This window comes from Antedon mediterranea, chromosome 1 (genome assembly GCF_964355755.1).
Source record: "Antedon mediterranea chromosome 1, ecAntMedi1.1, whole genome shotgun sequence".
Classification (NCBI taxonomy): Eukaryota; Metazoa; Echinodermata; class Crinoidea; order Comatulida; family Antedonidae; genus Antedon; species Antedon mediterranea.
Window position 1 is genome coordinate 4,478,419 of NC_092670.1, and position 25,582 is coordinate 4,504,000.

At 31.2% G+C, this 25,582-nt stretch overlaps 1 protein-coding gene across 1 annotated transcript; it reads right to left on the reverse strand.

Moving 5' to 3' along the window:
• Positions 1-1,868: 1,868 nt before the first annotated feature.
• Positions 1,869-23,708, reverse strand: LOC140054140 (coiled-coil domain-containing protein 93-like). The gene is made up of 16 exons (XM_072099028.1): positions 23,625-23,708; positions 23,016-23,129; positions 22,652-22,746; positions 21,498-21,609; positions 20,900-20,998; positions 20,226-20,380; positions 18,385-18,571; positions 17,735-17,821; positions 17,077-17,193; positions 14,579-14,715; positions 12,901-12,982; positions 12,355-12,501; positions 7,645-7,753; positions 5,013-5,133; positions 4,027-4,225; positions 1,869-3,357 (listed from the first exon to the last, which is right to left on the reverse strand). Exons 1-16 carry the CDS (start codon positions 23,706-23,708, stop codon positions 3,310-3,312), a joined length of 1,893 nt encoding a protein of 630 aa, XP_071955129.1. The 3' UTR covers positions 1,869-3,309.
• Between the last annotated feature and the right edge of the window lie 1,874 nt (positions 23,709-25,582).

Sequence of the window (25,582 nt, forward strand, 5' to 3'; positions counted from 1 at the left end):
AATAGTTTGTAATGTTCGCCGAACTGGGGATTGCGAGTTTGATGCTATTTGTCACTGTGATTTTAGATTAGCTCCGTACGAAAACAAAATCATAATCAGGAATTGTACTAAAGACCAATATTCAATGACCACTATCTAAAGCCTAACATAAAATCAACTCAGAAAAATTCTAACGGAAACTCGCAACGTTAATAATTCGGTCCTAAAAGTTGGATTTAGATCTAATCATATGTTTTGAGTTATATAAATCATTTTTAAAATAAATTAATTAAGCACTATATAATTGAATAATCTAAAAACCAGTTTTTAGATATTTATTATTCGATTCAGTGCTGTATCTCCAAAACATTACAATATTATATCATTGGAATATTGGTAAAACAGCACCTCATGCGTATTCACATGTGGTGCCTATATAATAAGATTAAGTTGTGGTATGTAATATTACCAAATAATCCTGTAGAGGAATCGAGATACAATACCGAAACTTGGGGTGCATTTATTGTTGTAACTTAAGTGAAATCATTTAAAGAAATATCTCACGGTATTTAAGTACACATTCGTGCCGTAAATTACATTCACGCTGACGACCACGCCAATTCTTTATGTTTTCCCCCACAAACTGCACCGTCTTCCCGCTCCATGAAACAGAACAGGTGTATCTTTACTCAGTTATTAATTTTTGTGCGGTGCTTATTCGTTGCAATTTATAATTTATCTATCTAATGTTTTGTATTTATATAAATTACGTATACAGTTTGCGATACACCACGTATATTTACGTCTCGTTCAATATACAAAGTGAAATTTGGTGGGACTGGTGTGAAAGCTAAAACAATAACAAGATTCAGACTTTATTCTCACTCATACCTGAGGACGATCAAAGTATATTGATCGAAACGTTAGAGAAACTCAACAGTTCTTCTCGGAACTAATGCTCTGTCTACACTATCAAACTAGTTTTGCCCAAATATAGTAGTGATATGCTTAAATATGGTAGTGATATGACATCATCATGTCCATATATGGGCACGTCAAATTGTTTTGTCACATAAAGTTTGATAGTGTAGACAAGGCTTAAACATAAGCGGTGTACTGCAAACTTTATATCAACATATTGATTTCGCCATGCAAACCTTCAAATAATATTTGCTTTAATGTAAAAAGGGTAATTTTATCGTAACATTTTGTAGTCTAAGTTTATGAAACATCTACATTGTTGCTTGCTTGTGTATTATGTACAGAATTAAATGGTTTAATATTATATTTTCAATAAATATCAATACATTTTCTATGATGTTTTATGTACGAGTTGGACGCCGATAAGCCTCTGGGCTCAATTATTATATATTATAAAATTAGCGGAGATAATTAATTTAAATTAATCTTCAGTGTAAATAGTAAAACTTTTAAAAATAAAAGTAATGGAGGTCTTAGTAAATTATAAATTAAGTTTTGTATCTGTGTCTACATTTAATCATACGTCCATGATTTAATATCTCATTTGTTGATTTTCATGGTATTATTAATAAAGTGCATTCTAACTAAACTATTTGTGTAAATATGTCTGATGTGTAGTTTCAGTGTTGTGAAAGTTTGTGAAATCCAACATCTAATTTAAGCAGTTTGTCAAAAACAACCGAGAATAATTATCTTAAAGTTAGACCACGTACGATAAATCGGAAATGTTTTTGTTGATGAAACTTTTTTTTCCTTGAAATCGTAAAAACTGCAATTCAGCAGCTCTTCCGTCACAATAAAATGAACATGCTTTGATTGAGTAAACTAAACTGTAATTATTGAGCATTAGTAACATACTGTTTAATTCATCAGTATTTATACTTAAGTGCAAATAATTAACTTGACATTTGTTTATATTGAGTTTAGTATAGTATTTTTTAACAAAGCCTATCTATACCGTGTTTATGAGAAAAATAACGGGAAGACTTCACAACGTTGTTCCTTCTTGATCTATATGAAAACGTATTCAATTCTCAAAAGGCAAAAGTTCAAATCTTATTTAATGACCTTTGACATACACGATTGCCATTTGTTGTTGGAAAGTTTTCTACGCTCCGACAAATATTAGAAAGGACTCTGCAGATGACTTTCTTTTCATCAAGCTATAAGTACTCAGTACTCATCTGAAAATAGCTACCTCCAATTAGTGACCACAATCCTGATACTCAATAGGGGACTGACAAAGTTACTTTCGCAGTATCACCTACTATATTTCTTTTGATTGTTGTTTTATTATAAAAGTTATTTGTTAAAATAAATGAAATTATTGCGGGAATTATTGTTCATTTATACATACTATTTTTAGAAACTTTTAATTCATATAAAATCAAATATTCTATTAGAACCCCTCCTTTGGGACACCCTTATTCGGAACAACCCTATTTAGTGACACTTTCCTATGAAACAAACAAATTGTAACATACAGTATGACCAAGACTTACCCCTATTTAAGAGACACTGTTGAATCATGCAGGTGTCCCAATAATAACTGGTGTTCCACTGTATATTTAGTTCATTGAAATATCAGCTACACATCTTTTAATTTTATCTGATGTTTAATTTATTCGACATATCATACTATATATTATAACAAGCATATATGGTATATCTGCATATAATTGGAATATCTATTTTCACTGGAATAATTGATAAAATATTTATTACTCAATATTTTCACATGCACCATGGCATACTACTACTTTATAGTAGAACATATTTTATAGAAGAACATATTTTCTTAAATGTCGAAATTATTGTATATCATTTTATATAATCAAATGTATATCTATATTGTTCATCAATATAATCAATAATATACCGTATATCACAGCCATAAATGATGTAACAGCAACAGCACAAATCTATAGAATTGCAATTTCAGATTTATAATTTTAGATACACGTTTATTTTGTGTAGAGTCTACTGTCCTAATGTGTCTGAAGCAGACAAATTTCAAAGAAAACTACTAAGCCAATTGGGTATTAAACATGCTGCTGGTTGAAGACAAATGAGATTTATTTTTTATTTATTGGGTAATTCGAAATTCTAGATTACAATTTTAGTAGCTATTTGTGTTTTGTTTTATCAAATATTATTATTTTTATTATTATCCATATTTAATAAAGCAACTAGATTAATTGTTCCTGTTCAATTATTAAAAATGTACACTTGCAGTTATTTCTTTAATTAAGTTTGATACTTTTCTGATAACCTTTAATAATAGTGGAAAATGAGAAAAATGAGGAGCAAATTATTACTCATTTGAAAGACAATCGTCACAATCCTTTTCTATTTACCTTCAAGTCTTGACAAAAGAATTTCATTTTTTCGACACTCCTGGAATATAAAAATAGAGTTAAGTAATAGCATGTTAAGATTCAGATTTTGAGGTGGGGAGAAATGGGGAGGGTGAGGAAGATGGAAAGGGTGGGGAGATGTGAAGGGATTGGAAATAAGATGGAGGAATGAGATGAGAGGAAGGGTAGGATCGATTGGGAGGGAGAAAATGGGGAATATGGGGAGGGACGGAATATGGAAGAATGAGATGGGGATGGAGGAGAATATGGGAAGTGTGGTGAAAATGCGGAGGGAGGGGAAGATAGGGAGATTGAGAAAATGGGGAGGGAGAATGGTGAAGATGGGAAGGGAGGCTGGGAAAATGGGGAGGGAGGGGAGTTGAGGAGGGAAGTTGGGGATGAAGTATGGACCCTTGAATCCAATATTTTCCATAAACCCTGGATATGGTTACTATGGAGAGATATAAAATGTGGGGCGGAAGCATATTATTAGAAAATGTTTCATCTATGATAATATGTATATAATGTATGCGTCCGTGCATATTTGTACTACTGTACATCTCACTTTGATATAGATTATTTCACCAACATACAAAGCTAGCAAAATAAAACGAAACACTATTGATTGTATTTTAGAATATGCTAATCACAGACCTGTATGTCTTATCCAGACACACGTATGCCAAGTATAAGCGTCTTTAATACATACCTCCTTAAAATCTTTAATGGTTTTAAAGTAAAGTCGTTGTTTTTCTATCAGATCCAAATAGCTCTTATTGAGTTTATCACGACGGCCTTTTTCATCTTGTCTCCTTTTCTCCACTTTGTTCTTATTGGTCTTTATTCCCTCCACTATTCCTTCAAATTGTTTTAGAAATTGGTCCTTCCCAGCATTTGATGACATAGCACTGTGAAACATTGAAAAATTTAATTATTAATCTACCGTGTTAATTTAGAGTGTGTCAAATAGTTGACTAGTAATAAATTCAAAACAACTTAAAAAAAGTTGTTTTGAAATTAAAAAGAATTACCAAAAGAAAACCCATTCTGGATAATTAAAAATACAGAATAGGGAACTTTCTGTTGGCAAAAGGGCAATACAAAATGCAGACACATATATTTAAATAAAAAAACATAAAAATTGCAAAACGCTAAAGAACTTGGTAAACTATACAAAAATAGTAGGGGTTAGGCGGTGTACTGATGACAACTACATGCTTCTCCTCTAAGGGTCACAGTATGTCAGTGCTGCAGATTCTAAAACTCCTTTGTCTGTTTACGACAGTGGCTGTGTGTGAACGACCTACAGTTTTTAGTCCAAATTTATCTGAGAAGACCCCTATAATACCATTACCATTTATTTTTTGTTTTATGTCTTTAACCAGTTTACCAGGGTAACTCACTACTCGTCTAGAATGATGAATTGGGGTCTTTAAAGTGCATACGTGTAAACTGTGTAAACTGCACCAACAGTTTATAGTCCTTATCTGAGAAGACTGAACTAGGAATGAGTAGGCCGATATTGTTGGTTCTTTAGGTTCGGTAAATGGAGCCCCTTCCTTAACCACTCGGTCATGAAGCAAGTGAGCTTTGAAGCCTTGCCATAAGGCTATAGTTTACAGTTCCACTGTCTTATCTGCTCTTCCAATCACTCACAATATCAAATATTGAAACAAATTGAAGACGAGTTCTTACACTTTAAAATTATCATGTATGGAGTTCAACAGCTCAACTTCCTTTTGTAGATAAAGCTTTGTATCATCCAATGTATTATATAGCGTATAAAACTGTTTTGTTTCCTTGTGAGTTGATGCAACTAAAAAAGTAGAAAAGTTTTAAAGTTTACAGTACTTTACAAAACACAAGTCAACAATTAATGCGTAAAAACAAGTTATCATAAAAATACAGGCAATCTAATAAACTTTCAAAACCCTGAGAGGATAATAATAACACAATTTGATTTTCTGACAGCTAAGAACCAGAATAAGCATAAGTCTTGATTTTAAAGAAATGGTGCTGTACAGTATGGAAATGTATGTATCACTTCAATTCCAATGTTCTTTTCATTTAAATATTATGAGTGTTAAATTTATTGATTAGCCCACCCTTTTATTACTTATAGAAAATCCTGTAGAACTACTTTTATAAAAACTTTTTTCATAACATTCATGAACTTTTACAATTGCCATACTAACTAGAAAACAAAGTTGGGTTGAAAGTATAGGGTTAGCACTTGTAACGACCAAAGCGCAGTGGGCGTGAATACAATTAGCAGTTTTGAAAGTAATACAAGAAAGTATAGTTACAGCATTCAAATTACCATATTTCCATTCCAATGGCGACAGTGTAATGCATTTAATAACTTTACATAATTGTCTGTGCTAACACTGAATTAACTATTAGAATTGTAAATTGTCAGAAATCACATTTTTTTTGGTTTTCTAAGTTATTATACTGTTACCATTAGAAATGAAAATGTAAATTTCATACATTGCACTCCATTGCTTTAATACATTGCACTCCATTGCTTTAATACATTGCACTCCATTGCTTTAATACATTGCACTCCATTGCTTTAATACATTGCACTCCATTGCTTTAATACATTGCACTCCATTGCTTTAATACATTGCACTCTATTGCTTTAATACATTGCACTCTATTGCTTTAATACATTGCACTCTATTGCTTTAATACATTGCACTCCATTGCTTTAATACATTGCACTCCATTGCTTTAATACATTGCACTCCATTGCTTTAATACATTGCACTCCATTGCTTTAATACATTGCACTCTATTGCTTTAATACATTGCACTCCATTGCTTTAATACATTGCACTCTATTGCTTTAATACATTGCACTCCATTGCTTTAATACATTGCACTCTATTGCTTTAATACATTGCACTCCATTGCTTTCATACATTGCACTCTATTGCTTTAATACATTGCACTCCATTGCTTTAATACATTGCACTCTATTGCTTTAATACATTGCACTCCATTGCTTTAATACATTGCACTCCATTGCTTTAATACATTGCACTCCATTGCTTTAATACATTGCACTCCATTGCTTTAATACATTGCACTCTATTGCTTTAATACATTGCACTCCATTGCTTTAATACATTGCACTCCATTGCTTTAATACATTGCACTCCATTGCTTTAATACATTGCACTCCATTGCTTTAATACATTGCACTCCATTGCTTTAATACATTGCACTCCATTGCTTTAATACATTGCACTCCATTGCTTTAATACATTGCACTCCATTGCTTTAATACATTGCACTCTATTGCTTTAATACATTGCACTCCATTGCTTTAATACATTGCACTCCATTGCTTTAATACATTGCACTCTATTGCTTTAATACATTGCACTCCATTGCTTTAATACATTGCACTCCATTGCTTTAATACATTGCACTCTATTGCTTTAATACATTGCACTCCATTGCTTTAATACATTGCACTCCATTGCTTTAATACATTGCACTCTATTGCTTTAATACATTGCACTCCATTGCTTTAATACATTGCACTCCATTGCTTTAATACATTGCACTCTATTGCTTTAATACATTGCACTCCATTGCTTTAATACATTGCACTCCATTGCTTTAATACATTGCACTCTATTGCTTTAATACATTGCACTCCATTGCTTTAATACATTGCACTCCATTGCTTTAATCAACTATATTTTTCTGAAGGCTATTAGATGGTTAACTCAAATAGAATCAAATTCAAATAACAAATATTGCTAAGCCCTGAAACAAACCAGAGTACTTAGGCCTAGTAAGTCTGAGTTGCATTACCATTTACTCTATATATATATATATATCTATTTTATATGCACAAAATGTAATTCATTCATTATTATCTTTCTCAAAATATATTAATCTACAATATTCTGTACTGTATTTCCTAAAAAAATATGCTTTTCTGTAAAAATAACTGTATTACATTAATGCCAATACAATGTTACTAATAATAATCATGAATCGGCGGCTATATTGTAGATTTCATCTTCCTAATGTCTCATTTCCACTGTCGCCTACTTTCCACTCTAGCCTTCGGCTAAATGTTATCTCTTTGCCATTAACACATTCAAAGAATAGCTGATTGCTATTTCCTCATAAATGAACCTCTAAAAATAACATTAATAGTTATAATAACATTTTATTTACTATATTAAAGCAGCCATTCAAATCTATTTAGAAAATGATAACAAACTGTGAATGCATTTAGTACTTAGTGAACTTAATTGAATTAGTTTGAACTCAACTTAATTTGTCAGTGCTGAAAACTTACTTTGCTTGTAAAGTTCAATGAACCTGCGCTGATATTGGGTTAGTTCTGCTCTAGACGGTACTTCATCTATCTTTCGTTGTAGATTAGCAATTTCTCGGTTTTTACGAGCCTGTCAAAAGAAGACAAATACAAATTAAACGATGATACCTCAGAAATATTAAAAGGAAACAACATTAAATCTAATTTACATTTTAATCATATCATTTAAATTCATAAAGAGTATAGTGTGTAATTTATTAATTCTTTATTTCAAATAATTCAATTCAATTCAAAGGAACATTTATTTTCTTCAAAATAAAACAGTCTACAAAATGGTGTAAATGGTATCCATAGAAAAAAAAATACTAAAAACAATACAATAAAAAATTTTTTATTTAAGATATCAGAATAATAATAAATCAATCTATTATTTTATTTATTTATTTCAACAATCAAATCAAATCAAATCAAATCAAATCTTTATTCGTTCCATATGGAAAAATTGTTTTCCTCGACAGAAAAATATGGTAAAACATTCATAATTACATCATACATAGAACAAATTTACAATTTAAAAACATTAATTAAAACATCCATCAACAGTAAAACTTTAAAATATATATTGCATGTGCGCTATTATGATCTAACAATCTTTGAGTTAAAAATATGAGTTGAATTTGGTACAAAAGACAGTCGGTTTCTTGACGTATCAGCTCTAGGAGCCCGTAACCGGCCTGACTTGTTCTTAAAAAATCTCATATGTTATGGATGTTTCTTATCTTCAAAAATTTTACTTAATTTACTTAGGACCTGTTTTTCATAAAGATATTTTAAATCATTAACCGTACAACCAATTATATTTGATGCTATCTTAGTAATTCTAATGAGACCTTTCTTCTTATACTATACAATATTTACGAGGGTGGTCCATCCAGTCGAAGCTGATCATTAGGGACCCGAACAAAAATACATCATGACAAGACATAAACATGTAACAATAAAAATTACCTCACGATAAATATAATTTATAAAGAAATTAAATAAATTAAATGAAATTGGCCCTCTCAGAAGATAATATAAGATAAATCTTTATTGTCATGACAACAAGGCGAACATGAAATTTGTTTTCCTTGATGCTTAATTACACACAATATACAGAAAGTATAACAGTAATAAAAATCAATACAATATAAAGACTTAAATAGAAAACTTACAGGGTTACAAGAGGGATAAAATACATAACTACCTTTTAGATAAATCATGAATGATTCCACCGAACTTACAAGTTAAAATAACTATAGTGAGGAATTTAATGAATAGGCAAACTGCCTTAAAATGTGACATGTTTCAACAAACTATTCTCATCATCAGAACAGAAAACAACGCCTAGAGTACTTATATACCAATAGGACAGGTTGTATGTAAATAAGTATTTATTTAGCATGATAAAACAACAAGATACGTAGGCAACAAACAATCATATGGCAATGTAACTATCTTTGAAATGGAGAAATGTATTTAGAAATGATTTCCAATATTTGGACTCTTAAAACTATTAAATAATATTTTGTTAATTGTTCTAGTTAACATATAACTGTTGGCTTTGATTTTTTTTAATAAGTTATGTACAGACTTTCTCCAATATTAATGTGAATATATAGAGCAGCAAAATACCTATCATTATACTGTAATCAAATTCTAATCCGAGTTTTCAATTTTCAGTTTGTGTAAATAATATGTTTTTCAGTAGGAAATGCTAGCTCAATTCAGCTTTTAGAGAATGTAAAGAAGTTACTGGAACTAAAGATTGTAATTTTTAAAAAAATGGACTAAAAAAAGACCACTAAAAATACTTTTAAATACACTTTATACTGCTTTTTTTTAAACTACTATTTAAAAAAAAATTGAACTATGCTAATTAAATTCTTTTTTTATTTATTTCATTGCCTTTATGGTTTTCCTTTTCTGTTTCAGTTTTTTGATAGCTAAAATTTCAATCTTGAATTTGTATGTAGATTAGAATCTAACCCAAAAAGTAGATATTCAGAATGTAGGATTATAGCTAAAAATTAATTTTCTAAAGCTCTGTCTATACTATCAAACTAGTTTGACAAATAACGTGTGACGTACCCAAAAATAGTAGTGATATGACACATCATGTCCATATATCGGCACATCACAGTTTTTTTGTCACATAAAGTTTGACAGTGTAGACAGAGCTTAATAGTTAAAAATCAATTCATTTATGATAGAAGAACATGAATTATTCTCAAACTAATTGCTTTTTGCTTTAAGTTGATTCCATCTACAATTTCTATTAGTAGAGTACTGTCACATTTTCTCTAGAATTAAATCAAATATCTACATTTGGAAGTAATTCATCTTTTGGCTGGAAGCATTGAAAAGCTAGGAAGTTATCTTTATTAATTATTTTGACTCATCAATCAATTCTGTGCCAATGGGCAATAGTTAAAGTACAGTGCATGGTTGATTTAATAAGGATACCAAAAAAGTGTAGAAGTTGGCAAAGAAGAGCAAACTTTAGATGTCCAAAACCACTTCTAACACTAAACATGGATGTATTGGAGACATATTAAAGGCGGATACTGTCATTCCCAAAGAAGACCTTGCTATAGCAAAAAAACAATTTAAAAAAAAAAAAAAAAACAATAATCTTTATTGATTGATGACTCAGTGACTCAGTAATTGTTGTGTTCCTTTTAAGTTTAATCTGTACATAATTAGTTGATTTATTTTGATTTATTTTTATTACTTTTGATTTTGTTTTTGTAAATTTCTTATCGTTGTTTTTAAAGTTTTGTTTTTCTTAGACGCACCGTTTGACATGTGTGCCACCAATATAAAGGTGTTGTTTTCCAATAAAGATTATTATTAATGGAAGACAGAAATTTATGAAAAACTATATTCGTATAAAGCAAGTTTTTCACTAGGCAAATTTATTTGTGTGAATTGAAAATTTTGAGTAATGCGTATCAATATTTCATCTAAATCTTTGTGAAGCTAAAAATGCGCGCAACCAATCAGAACTCAAGAAAGTTTGTTTCACGTGGATATATTCGCTAAACAGGCTTAAGTTCTGGCTTGGGTACGTCTCGGACTATAATGTTATAGAAGTTGAAAGCTTTCATTTGATATTAAGGAAAAGGTGTGGCAAATGTTTGATACGGTTCATTTATTGTTTTGAATGAGAAAATCCAATCATTCAGCCAATAAACTATACATGATTATCTTGCAAACATTTTATTTCCCGCATTGGATTAAATTTCCATGGTTCGTTAAAAACAAAAGTACATTTTGTTACAGTAATGTACAGTACTATACCATTTTGTATGGCTCCTGGTTGAGTTATTAGTTGTAGTTTCTATGGAGTAGAAGAAATTCTGATTATTCTTACCAATGTACATAATTTTGCATTTAGATTATATTATATTTGGATAACCACTTGCTGCTCAATTGTTCCAATTTACTTCAATCATCCTGTAAAATTTCTCTATGCTAATAGGAAATTATGCAAAAAGTTTGCCATCAGATTGAATGTTTTCAAGTAATTGATATACACAAGGAATAAAATAGAACCAAGCACAGTTCCTTGCGACACTGCGTTCACCACAGGTTACCATTTTGAAGTAGAACACTTTAATCGACACACATTTGACATCTACTCTAAGCTTGCTTGGAAAGACAGAAATTTGAACTTAGTATCTTCTAAGTTAAGAAGCCGAGGCTTCATATAACTTATAGGTCTTAGATTTTGATCATGAATTTCAAAAAGCAGATTTCATACAAATATCACCTATGCAAATAAAAATCGAAGCAGCAGCATAGTCAGGGTAGATAGAAGAGAAGAACAGTAACAAAGGATAACAAGATATGGCTGAATCAACATATTCTAACCTTTTAATAATACTTTGAATTGAAAAACTAACTGATCTACATGTCTATCAACTGGGGCTTTTTATTGGTGTTGAGAAGGGAAATAAATTCTTTTACACTACAGCACTTATCGAAGGTCACTCATTAAATCATAAAGGAATTAGTTAAACTACGGTCATCTTTAAACTTAACGGGAAGTGTGCACAGTATATTTTTTACAATGGGAAGTACTATAATAAATATTACAGATCCCTAAGGCCATGTTCACACTGCTGGAATTACAGCGTTTTAGCATATGACATTGACTCGTATTTGTTTCAGTTGTAAGTGTCAATGACACTTCTATTGTAACAATGCAACTTCTATCGTAACAATGAAACCTCTATTGAAACAATGAAACTCCTATTGCAACAATGAAACATCTATTTTAACAATGATACCGTTATTGTAACAATGAAACTTCTATTGTAAAAATGAAACCTCTATTGTAACAACGAAAATTCTACTTCAACAATGAAACTTATATTGTAAAAATGAAACTTCTATTGTAACAATGAAACTTTTATTGCAACAATGAAACTTCTAATGTAAAAATGAAACCTCTATTGTAACAATGAAACTTCTATTGCAACAATGAAACTTCTATTGTAACAATGAACTTTCGTTTTTCCTAAGTTTATAATTTGACTATGCTTAATTCATATACATTATCAATTCTAATACACAATTTACATTTAATACCAACATAAACTACTATAAGCCAACTCTAGTCAGGTCAAACAAAACCAAAGAATTGTAAATCAGTGAAAAAAATAAGTACAGTAAACTCATACTTACCAAAAGAAGTCGTATTTTGTGTAGTTTCTCTTTATCAGCTTGGAATTGTTTTTCAATCAACCTATTCCTTTCTCCTTCTTCTGAGTCAGCCTCATTTTCTCCTCCTTTTAGTTGTTCTATATTTTCTTTCAGTCTCACCATTTCTTCCTGAAAAGTAAAACTCAATTTAAAAATGTTGATTTACTGAAATACAATAGTTTTTATCTACGTAATAGCAGAGTGTTACTATGACAGTCCAGTTTAGCTTGTAGCCAAAATGTTTTGCTATAGAACACTACCTGTATAAATGTAAGTTAATCAACCCATTGGAAAAATTTAAACCACTGGGGCAAGGCCAAGCTTAGGGAAAAGATACAAAGCGTGTATGCAGGCAAGAAAGGATTGTCCAACATTTAGTTCTACAAAAATACTCAATATTTATTGAAACTGTATTTGTATTATTTTACAGATTAAACATAGCTTGCAGCCAATTCTAATCTAGGGTTCTAGAGCAACCGTATATTCAATTGAATATTAATAACATAAATACAGATATCTACTAATTACCTTACAATGTGCTCTAAATTGCTGTTCTTGTTGTTTAAGACTCTCGTTCATGGCGACTAACGAACGTAATTTATTAAGAACACTGAAAGATAATTGATTAATGTCATTAATGTCATTAATGATTTATCTGTATGAAAACATTTTCAAAATTTAGCCTCTAAGAATATTCTAATTTGTTCAAATCTTGGCCAGCAAAGGACTGCACTCATTTTACCAGAAACTAGTTTATACTTTGAAATTATGAAACTTGGCTCATCAACAATATTTTTGTAAAGCTAAAATAATATTTGTACAAAATTCCTTCTACAATTTAGGATGGAGTCTTTATTTAATTGGAATGGTTTGTAATTGGCCAGATCTTTTATTGGACAGGCTTCTGTGAAAATTAAATTGGAAAGAGTTTAATTGGAATGATCTTTAATTGGACAGTCTTTTATTGGAGAGGTCTTTTATTGGAAAGGTTTTTTATTGGATAGGTCTTTTTTAATTGGACAAGTCTTTTATTGGAGAGGTCTTTTATTGGACAGTTATGTTTTGAGAGGTCTTTTATTGGAGAGGTCTTTTATTGGAGAGGTCTTTTATTGGAGAGGATTTTTATTGAAGAGGTCTTTTATTGAAGAGGTCTTTTATTGGATAGGGCTTTTTTAATTGGACAAGTCTTTTATTGGACAGTTATGTTTTGAGAGGTCTTTTATTGGAGAGGTCTTTTATTGGAGAGGTTTTTATTGGAGAGGTCTTTTATTGGAGAGGTCTATTATTGGAGAGGTATTTTATTGGATAGTTATGTTTGGAGAGATCTTTTATTGGACAGTTATGTATGGAGAGGTCTTTTATTGGACAATTATGTATGGAGAGGTCTTTTATTGGATAGTTGTTTGGAGAGGTCTTTTATTGGATAGTTATGTTTGGAGAGGTCTTTTATTGGATAGTTATGTTTGGAGAAGTCTTTTATTGGATAGTTATGTATGGAGAGGTCTTTTATTGGACAATTATGTATGGAGAGGTCTTTTATTGGATAGTTATGTTTGGAGAGGTCTTTTATTGGATAGTTATGTTTGGAGAGGTCTTTTATTGGACAGTTATGTTTGGAGAGGTCTTTTATTGGACAGTTATGTTTGGAGAGGTCATTTATTGGACAGTTATGTTTGGAGAGGTCTTTTATGGGACAGTTATGTTTGAAGAGGTCTTTTATTGGACAGTTATGTATGGAGAGGTCTTTTATTGGGACAGTTATATTTGGAGAGGTCTTTTATTAGAGAGAGATGTATGGAGAGGTCTTTTATTGGACAGTTATCTTTGGAGAGGTCTTTTATTAGACAGTTATGTTTGGAGAGGTCTTTTATTGGACAGTTATGTTTGGAGAGGTCTTTTATTGGACAGTTATGTTTGGAGAGGTCTTTTATTGGACAGTTATGTTTGGAGAGGTCTTTTATTGAACAGTTATGTTTGAAGAGGTCTTTTATTAGATAGGTCTTTTATGAAAGGTCTGCAATCGGAATGGGTCTTATATTGGAGGGTTCCTTTATTGGAAAACACTTTTAATTAAAGAAGTTTTAATTGGAGGTTCTTTAGCGAGGTACTGTATTTATTTAGAGAAGATTTTAATTGGGTTAGGTTTATACAGTAGTATTGTTTTTGTTTATTTTCAAAACATTTTTTTCTCTATTATTATTCTTACTTTTTATTTTCATCAGTTTCCACAGTTTCAAGTTTTTGCATTTCCTCGTTGATCTTGTCTGTGAACTCTTGTACTTCCTTCAAACGTATCTGTGTTGTTTCAAACGATTGCTGTAGTTCTGCATGCTTCACAACCACCTGTCAAAAGCATGTAGAAAATATGTGATTAGAAATAGCTTAGCATTGGACAATGTCATGTTTAATATATGACTCACGTCTTGAAGGTCATGTGACAAGATAATTCTGTATTTGGTTTATGGTTCATTGTCGCAATTAATTAACTGAAAATGTGCACTTGTACTAAAACTCAGTAAAGGTTAATGACAAAACGGAAACTTGTTTTGATATAAATTGCCCGGTGTCAGATGATGTTCCAATCATTCAGTGATGAGATAGTGCACTTTAACTGTTGTAAACGTTGAATGAATGAAAATGATCTACTAAAACTTACTTACAAGACTAGATCACAAATACTTTTCATATATATGGTTTAGAGTTAATGTGACAAGTCATGTTTTCTATTAATTTAATAAAGTCCTAAATGATTAGCCCTATTAAATTAGTGTGAATGTTAAAATTTATTGATAACTTCTACTGAACTACTGTAGCTAAAAGTGTTCAGCGTCATTTACTCTACCACATGATGGAAATGAACAGCTTCTTAGAAAATTTTAATAACAAATGTTCCTGTTTTTGTATACATTTAGCAACAAACATGTACACCATAGCATTTATACCACTGCCACAATGACGCATGTTTACCTTAGTGCATTATCATGACAACTCAAGCTTGAAACTATTTTTCATGTATAAGCTAAACCAGGGAGTTTTTTTTAATACACTATGAAGCTAATCTAACTTTTTGTTTTGTTTTTCAGGTCATAATTGATAATGGGTAAGAACTTTATTGCCATTGGATATGATAAATTGTCGTGAAATTAAATATTATCTTTATTAAAGTAGAAAAGAAAATCAAATATATATATATATATATATATATATATCTATATTATCTGCAATAACAATAGCTTTTTAACCACTAGTGCTGTGTTGAAATAAACACCCTGAGAGCCAATACATTTGATAAAGTATGTCCACACTGTCATTAATTGTGTGTAGCACTTCTTAAAGCAAAAACCAGAATTTACAATGATGATCAAGCATCAATGATCATATTTGAACTGTATAACATTTAATTGAAAATTCAAAACCCTCATGACATTTTTTTAAAATTTTGTTGTTGAATATGCTATTTTAATGTCACATAATAGTTATTAATTTTGACAAAAATTTGTTTTTGTTTATTTTTGTGAATAAAAAAATACATTTTTAAGTGAACTTAAAATTGCTTTTTAAAGATTTAGGTTCGTGATTTAGGACAGGTCTAGGTATAGTCTTCTCAGCCTGTTTTGATAGACCACAGAAAAAAGCCACACACAAGCTTTTAGTTTAAAAGTATGTAGACCTAGATGATCAAGCAACAATATGAAATGATTCTTTGACTTTTCTGTGAGGTATACAATGAATTAAATAAAACAATAATGCTGTACCGCACTCAGTGCATCCTGGAATCGCTTGCAGACGTGACAGCTTGTTCTCCAAGGGAAGGTGGCTTACAAAATGTGTAATAATAAAAGCAAAATTTGTACCAAATGTATTTGAACTTGCTTGATAAATCGTTCGCCTTTATTTTTTAGATTTGATTTGATTTATTTCGTTCAAAACATGAATAAAATGACACATTGAACAATGAAAAAAAAAATTATGGTGACTTACACAGACTGGGTAAAATGAAATATCGGGAGGACTTATGAAAGCATGTCCAAACTATAGAGGGCGCTATAATATTTTAGTTCAAACTAATCAGGGCGCTGTTAAAAAATTGAAAGATATTGGCATCTATTATTGTAACCAAGGATATTTCCATGGTGTACCAAAGGCATAAAATATAAAAAATATTGTATTTAAAGCGGGAAATGACATGAAATATCGGGAGATTATTGCCATTATCTCTGGTCTTCCACCAACAAATTAGTAAGTCACCACGCTTTCATTAGAGGATGCACAAAGCATTGTTGACATGCTGTTGAAAGGGGTCGCACAAATATCCGTAAGTTAACGATGGCAAGTTTTTGCATGCATTCTGCAAGAAACATCATTTTATCTCTCACACTATCGGTAGCTGAACTACTAACATATCATGTTTCCAATTCTAGAGACATTTCAAAGACAATATACAAGGGAAGACACTTCGCAGGAGTGCGTTTCCAGAGATAAAAATGAAAATGAGAGGTGAACAAAATTTGTTAAAAATGTTAATTTCGCTGCTTACCACTTTTCTAAAAAAAATTGCTTCATAAATTTTTATATAGCATAGTTTCAGAAAAATCTTTTTTATTTTTGTACAGAGTCAGATGAAATAAAACCAACCATATGAGTGGTCTAAAAACCACTTAATGATCTAGTGTGCAAATTATTAATTTATGTTTTACAACGTACCTCCTCCAACTTTTTTTCCTGATTAGCGATCTGCTTCTCAAGCGAAGCCATCATGCGTTTGTGCTGTTGTGCACCGCTCATCTTTTGAGGACGTTCTTCAGTCACAAGTTCAGATTGCTGAAAAACAAAAAATACTCAAGTAAATCCTTGGCTCTGTACTAGTTTTTTGCTTCGCAAAAGTAGAAACAATACAAGACAACATTTTATAACATTAGATATCATTTTTACTATTGGAGTGGAGTTGTGGTTTGGTGGTTATGATGCTTGGCTACCACTCCAAGGGTCCTGGGTACAAGTCCTGTCAAATGTCAGGATTTTTTCCAACTCTACTCCCAAAGACTTGTAATAAGACTTTGTTTATGTAGAGCATCTTGTGTACATGTTTGTGTTGTGAACCTCTGAGGGTCCCTAATGATCAGCAATTGCTAGATGGATCACCCTCATCAAATATGGTAAAAATTATAATACTATAATAAAATCAGGAATGTTACAGGTTTGTTGACATGAATATTTCCAGAATAAAAGAAATTGAAATACATTTGAAGTACCCAAGCCTCTTCAAATGAACCTAATACATGAACACCAAACATATTTGCAAGCACTGCAGTTCAATGGAATGGCAAAATGGATCAGCAATTTAAATTGGAATTGTACAAACCTTATCTGCATACTCGCTGACAATCTTCTGTATCTGTTCTGATTGAAGACCTACAATGGATCCAACCATTGCTGCTGTTAAGCGCCCCTGAATAATAATAATAAATACAGTTTAATTTTTTTAAAGTAGTTTGTTACTGCACTGTAGATTAGACTAGACACTGTAGATTTTACAAAGACTAAATTTTGTACTATTTGTCTTAAATTGAAGTTTTTGACTGTTAGGGTTGATTGTACGAGTTTGCATACAGAAAGAATGCCATTATTTTCGCATACAGAATTGTAACGAAACTTACTACTTACTTGATGTTTTCGCATGTTAATATATTTTTCATAGCAAGTCTAGGCCTAGATAGGCCTGTATACAGTAGTTTAAACATCTACCTACCTGCTGTACAGGTAGGCTTAAGCAAGGTCCATGTGGACTTTGTGTCACCAACACATACAGCAGTAGACTTACTGATACTAGTAAATTAATGTTTCTATATAATTTATATATACATTACAGTTTTCTACGTAATTGTCAAAAGTGTCGCATGTTGAAAATTTTGCGGCAAGGTTCAAGTTGCGAAAATTAAACAACCGCAAATATAACGGCATATAAAGTATTATTAGGCCAAAACAAAATAAGATGAAATGAGAGCAGAGTACCTCATCACCATCCATTGATGACATCTCACTCATGAGTGCTTTGATACGTTTTTCGTCGGCAGCTCTTTCCTCTTCGCTATCCATCGTATCAGAGCGTTGCTTCGTTAATCCTGCAGCCTTTGCTTTCTGTTTTATATCTTTTTCTTTCTCGTTTTCTGTTTTCACACTACGTCCTACACCATAGCGCCTTACGAAAATGTGATGTGAAGATTATTAATTATTATAACAATATTTCTAGTACAGTTTGCAGTGCACCTTGCAACTACTACTGTCTTCTACAGTAAAGCCTGGTTTCCATAAAATCGCTACACGACAGATTCTATGGAAACGCTAGAATTTATCGGGGATCTAGTACGCGAGCGCTAAATATTCTTTGGTACGCGTATACGATTCATCGCCAACAAAATCGGCAAAGTTGAACATGGTTGAACTTTGCCGATTTGACTGCGATGAATCAGGGAGCCTTCCCGATTGCGTCGGCGACATCTGCGCGTAGTGATTTTAATGGAAACCAGGCTTAATGCTAGATAAGTAAAGTGACTGAGCTTACTGTATAACATTGCTGTAGAATATTATTATTGATTTCATAGTTCATTGTTCAAGAATGTGGTACAACAATAATAGTTAGTTTTAAATTAGTGACTAAACATGCGACAATTCACTAGTAAAGAAACAATAAATTTTACAAAACTGTTGTAATAGTGTTTAGCGCATTCTAGTTTATACCATTTTCCATTTATGCATAGTAGGCCTACAGTTTATTTTGATATAGAGAGATGACATGCTGAGGGGAAATGAATAAATGCAGTATTGAATATGCCACGTTCTCCTATGTGTTTTATTCATATTTGAAACACTATAAGGTCAGACATGTGATTGACATTAAGATAGAAAACCATGTGTGATTTAAAGGTAATATGATAATGATGAAGGTGTAGTTATAACAATACCTTCCATATTCTATAACAATGATAATGATGAAGGGTAGTTATAACAATACCATTCATATTCTAACAATGATAATGATGAAGGGTGTAGTTATAACAATACCTTTCATATTCTATAACAATGATAATGATGAAGGGTAGTTATAACAATACCATTCATATTCTAACAATGATAATGATGAAGGGTGTAGTTATAACAATACCTTCCATATTCTGTAACAATGATAATGATGAAGGGTAGTTATAACAATACCATTCATATTCTAACAATGATAATGATGAAGGGTAGTTATAACAATACCTTCCATATTCTATAACAATGATAATGATGAAGGGTAGTTATAACAATACCATTCATATTCTAACAATGATAATGATGAAGGGTGTAGTTATAACAATACCATTCATATTCTAACAATGATAATGATGAAGGGGTAGTTATAACAATACCTTCTATATTCTATAACAAAGATAATGATGAAGGGTGTAGTTATAACAATACCTTCCATATTCTATAACAATGATAATGATGAAGGGTAGTTATAATACCATTCATATTCTAACAATGAGAATGATGAAGGGTAGTTATAACAATACCATTCATATTCTAACAATGATAATGATGAAGGGGTAGTTATAACAATACCTTCCATATTCTATAACAATGATAATGATGAAGGGTAGTTATAACAATACCTTCCATATTCTATAACAATGATAATGATGAAGGGTAGTTATAACAATACCATTCATATTCTAACAACGATAATGATGAAGGGTAGTTATAACAATACCTTCCATATTCTATAACAATGATAATGATGAAGGGTAGTTATAACAATACCATTCATATTCTAACAATGATAATGATAAAGGGTGTATTTATAACAATACCTTCCATATTCTAACAAAGTTGATTGTACTCTTAGCTCTTCATCTGTCAATCTCTTGATGTCGGATCGACGGTAACGTCGTTGTGGTTTATAAACATCAGTCATGGTCAGTACAGTCTCAATTGCATTCTCTTTTCGTTTAGCGAATTCAGAATCCTAAAAGTAAAAACATGGAATCTTGGCAATCAATCTGTACACAGGTTGAGGGAATGCATAGACATGAGGGGAAGGAGAAAAAAAGAGAAAGGAGAGAACAGGGAAGGGAGAAAAGGGGGAAATGGAGAATGAAAGAAAAGGGAATAGAGAGAAAGGGAAAAAGAGAGAACAGAGAAAGGAGAAAACAGAGAAAATGAAAAGGAGAGAACTGGGAAAGGAGAAAATGGGGAAAAGAGAGAAAAGGAAATAGAAAGAAAAGAAGAGAACAGGGAAAGAGGGAAAGGAAATAGAAGGAGATAATGGGGAAGGAAAAAGGAGGAAGAAGAGAAAAGGGGAAGAAAATGGAAGAAGGGTAGTAATGAAAAGTAATTGAAAAACAACATCCAAATGTTATGCCTTCCACATTAATGATAAGCATTCTATTCATGTCATAGAAAATGTCAGTCAGTTATAATAACCACATGGTCCACTGCAAACAATCCTCAAATGTGATTGTAAAATATCAATATCATTAATTACCTCCGGTGTCTGGTGGTTCTTGTTAAATTGAGAAACTGAAAACGCTCGGATTTGATCACCCATTTCTTCTTTTGTTTCAATAGCACGTTTCACCAGCCACTATAAAATATAAGAAAAAAATGTTTAAATATTGATGCTCACATTTACAAATCTGAGAAGTACGACCATCTCATTAACGATCTGCAAAGTAAAAAATAATTTTGCTTTGAGATCGGTTCGAATGAAAATGCTCACAATGGTTTAAATCTTTCTTTACAATCAATAAATTCAAAAGTTGAAAAGTCCTAATATCTAGTTACACAAAATGGAACGCAAGATACAATACGACTTGGGAGGTACATGTTGATCAGTTTAGGTATGCCTTGTTTCTGGTTTGAGTGTTTTATTTCATTTGTCTGCTCGTCTTGTCTTAGTTTAATACTGTAATCTAGAGTTGTATTTATTCATTGAGATGTTTTATTTATGTGTATGTTCATTCATTATGAATAAAAGATGAATAAATATTTACACAAAAAATCTAGGCAAAAGTTTATATAATATCCACAAAATAATACAATCTAATAATTAAGTGTGAAAGTGTTATCACCATTAGACTTACTTGCACAACAGGAAAAATATGGATAAAATCCAAGCCTTGGATCTGATGAGGCTCTAGGCGATGAGGACACTTCATTCTTGGTAGTACAGCCACTATCTTTTCAGTTAGTGCACTAAAATAAATAAAATTAAATAAAATTTATATTGTTTAACACGTTCACTGCCACGGCGTATTTATACGTCAAAAATTGCGTGTCGCTACTTGCCAAGACGTAAAACTACGTCAAAATCGTAGCACTTTTGTATTGTATGTAGAATCGCTGGCAGTGGTGATTGGAACAGGAATTATCGCATGGCAGTTTATGAATGATGTACGTAAACGATAATCTAAAAATAAATGTCATATGTTTGTTTGTGTTTATTCCCTCATGCATTGAATATGGTTGATACGATGGCGCCCTCACACTCAATATAATCATCTCAAACATGTCATAAATTGCACTAATAGTAAATAAAAATAATAAATAGTAAATAATATAAGTAATATATATATAGTAAGTAATATAATTAGTATTTATACGTCTCAACGGTTTTTCCCGCCATCGTATTTTGAATGACATCATGATAGTCTGTGACCAGATGTTACACTTTCAAACTGTAATTTAATATGTAAACGGGACTTGGCACTGGGACAGAAATTACGGAAAATGCCTTGGCAGTCAATGTGTTAATAAGAAAAGGGTTATACAACTTCCAAGTAGATTCTTTTAGTGCATGACAAATGACATTAAATTATTTGAATAATTAAATGGTTTGCATGTTAAATACCTAATGAAAAGCAACAAAAAATGTCAGATAATTTATAATTCATTTTGGTAATTTTTAAGTTTATAATACCATGCATCATGTAATGTATAACAACTGTAAACAATGGCTTAAATTTATACTGTAAATATGGATATAAACATTTATAATTTGGATACAAAATTAATTAGTTATTATATTTACATTGTGCAAAACTATTATAAGGCCTAAATATTATTCTGGAGTGATGTATACTGTACTGATTTTATAGTTCATCTTATGCCAAATAATTACTACAATTTTCATGAACCATGTATGTACTCCTAATAATACTAGAGGCAAAAAACGAGCACACACTCTAGATGATAATTAAAAGATTATATGGCAATTATATTGTAATTTTCATCGTACATTTTTTGCCCAATGGTTGAATTCTCTTGAAATAGCAGGTCAACATCAATGTCAAAATTACAAGTTGTTATACACCAGGTCATGCCTCCTACAATCTGCAAAGACGAGATAAGATAAAAAGCAAGGCTGGAGTAATAATTTAAATAAAGATAATTGTATTAATTAATTATAAAACATTCAGATTTATTTATTATACTACATGCAAAAAGCCTCATAATTGACTATAAATCGGCATCTAATTTATATTTAACATACAGATAGGTTGATTGGAAATTATAATAATTCTTGTTTATTTGATTATTTTTTCTTCTTTGAAAATGACAATTGTAGATGTTTTTAGCATTCTGACTGACCGCAGGCTTACTTTGTCAAATGGCGATAGGCCTTTTATTCTGGCCCTGAAATATCCTGCCGCTAGCAACAAGCCAACTGTTTCTTGCAACTTTACATTCTGTTCTTCATCTTCTCTCGTTTCTACCTAAAATAAAAAAGGGTAATTTATTTATTGTGGTCAGTCATCCAGTAGTTACGTTATATACAGTAGTAAAGATTATGGTAACTATAAGACAATGCCAATATGCCATATGATGGTGAGTAAAACAAATCTGCCAGGCAGGGAATCAAACATACAAAATCACTTATTAATCCCTAGCTAGCCGCTAAATAAATATATTATTTTTAAAAATTATTTCATACTTCTTGTTTTTAACTTTGCAATTACAGATTTTCTTTTTTGTCCGTTAGTTATTTTTATTCATTCAAAATCACCGAAGTGTAGGCCTAGGCTGGCTTTAGTAGGCCTGGACAGGTACGTCACGAGACATCGATCATCACGCCCCCTTTCGAAGCTAGCTTTCCGGCAGTTAGCCTGTCTATTTAAAGCATGTGAATTTGACAATAAATGTGCATGTTTTTTAAAATAAAATATGTTATAATATAAATAAAACATCAATGTATCAAACGAAGGTCTTACCTCCACTTCTTTCCCCTCTGCATCGTAAACTACACCAAATTTTGCACTTGCTTTCCGATGGAAAATACTTCCTGAGGAAGACATGTTGATATCAGGGTAGACAGAGCAAGTCTGCGGTCTAGCGCCGTACAAATGACAAAAAACATCAACACAGTGGATAAACGCGTCATCCCACTAATATTGACGACGATCATATTTATACAGCTAGAATAGCGGTCGACTTTTGTAAAACCTAGACAATATGACGTTCAGATAAATTTACAAATGTACCGGCATTCGGCATATGTATAAATGATTAAAAAATAGATATGATGGATCCAATAGATATAGACCCTACTGTAATCATTGACAAATGTTCCTCCATTTTGATTTTCTTTTCTCCACTATAATATTACAGGTTACCATCAGTTTTGTTGACAATTATTTCGCATTTACTCTTATTACCCAGAATATCAAACCTATTTTGTCTGGCCAGTTTTTTTTTTAACATTTAATTTTATAATGACCTACATATTCCAAGGACAATCATGAACTTATTATAATTCATTCCGAATAAGTTTATATCTTTCTGGATCTTAGAAAGATTTTATTAGTTTTATCACAATTTAATTTAAAAATATTAATAACTTTATTACATCTTTTTATACTGTTTTCATCCTTTACAATGTGTCGTTCAATAGCTATGCGATTTTTTAAAACATTTTTTGTTATCCTAACTTATTTCTCCATGGTTATACATTCAAAACAATGCATAGCAGTGAATAACTAACTAGAATCAATAAGGCATTGGTTACCTGAATATTCACAGACATCAACAAAAGGATCAGAGAAAAAATGGAATACAGACTGTCTCGATCCTCTGTTCATTCAAGATTCTTGATTCTTGGTTTTATTCCATTTTCATTATAAACCTTGATACACGTCACAAACAAGAAATCTGTATCTATATTTATTTACGAAATTCGTATTGAAATCATTGAGCTATCATAATGAAATCAAGGTTACGTAGTAAATACTTTACCTCTTTCGTTTAAATTTGACAGTATTACTATAGACTTTTTTTATTCTGTTGTTTTACCATTATGTTTTTCAAGAACTATTTTTAATTGTTCTACTGTATTTTCTATTCATTTTACTCTAAAATTGTTTATTTGTGCTCCTTAGCCTTGCGAATATAAATATGTTTTTTTTATTTTAGAGTAGTGTCTAGACATCATTTTCGTTTGTGCGAAATGTTGTTAATGTTGTAGATTACATGGTGTCTTCTATATAAATAATACAATTAATTAATACAATTAGAAACAAACGTGCCATGCCATTATACGTATATTTTCAAATATAATTTTTATCGCTCACGGGTTTGGAGAACTTTGTATATATTATTTTGGACCGTCAAAATGAGACAAGAGCATGCTCATGACTGTAGTGTTAAGATCATAGTGTTAGGATTTAAAGTTAGCTAACATGGAGGTATAGCCTGCATTTCGATGGTTCGAATAAGCCTATTTTAGCTCGCTACTGGACTCGGTCACATATCCATGAGGATCCTCAATAAATGGTATGGCATGACTTTAAAATGGTGATGGTTTTTACTGGTTAGCACACAATAAAACAAAAGAAATACTTAATAATTGCAGATTATTTTTTTATTCTCTAACCTACAAAATTATACAATGTATGGTTCACATAATGGAGAATAATTATTTCTCCATGTTTAAACCAATTATGTTGACCAGTTTTTATCGCCCACCACTTAAATATTGTTTTTACTAAAAACGTTTAGGCCTAAAATTTGCTTTAATACGATTAAAAACATAATAACAATGAGCCTGACATAGGCCTAATGGTATAAATATTAGATGATAAATAAAGATGAAGTATAGGCTAAGGTTTGTATAACTCAAATAATCTACACATTAATTAAAATAACAATTAGCATTTGGTCCTTTGTAGTAAGA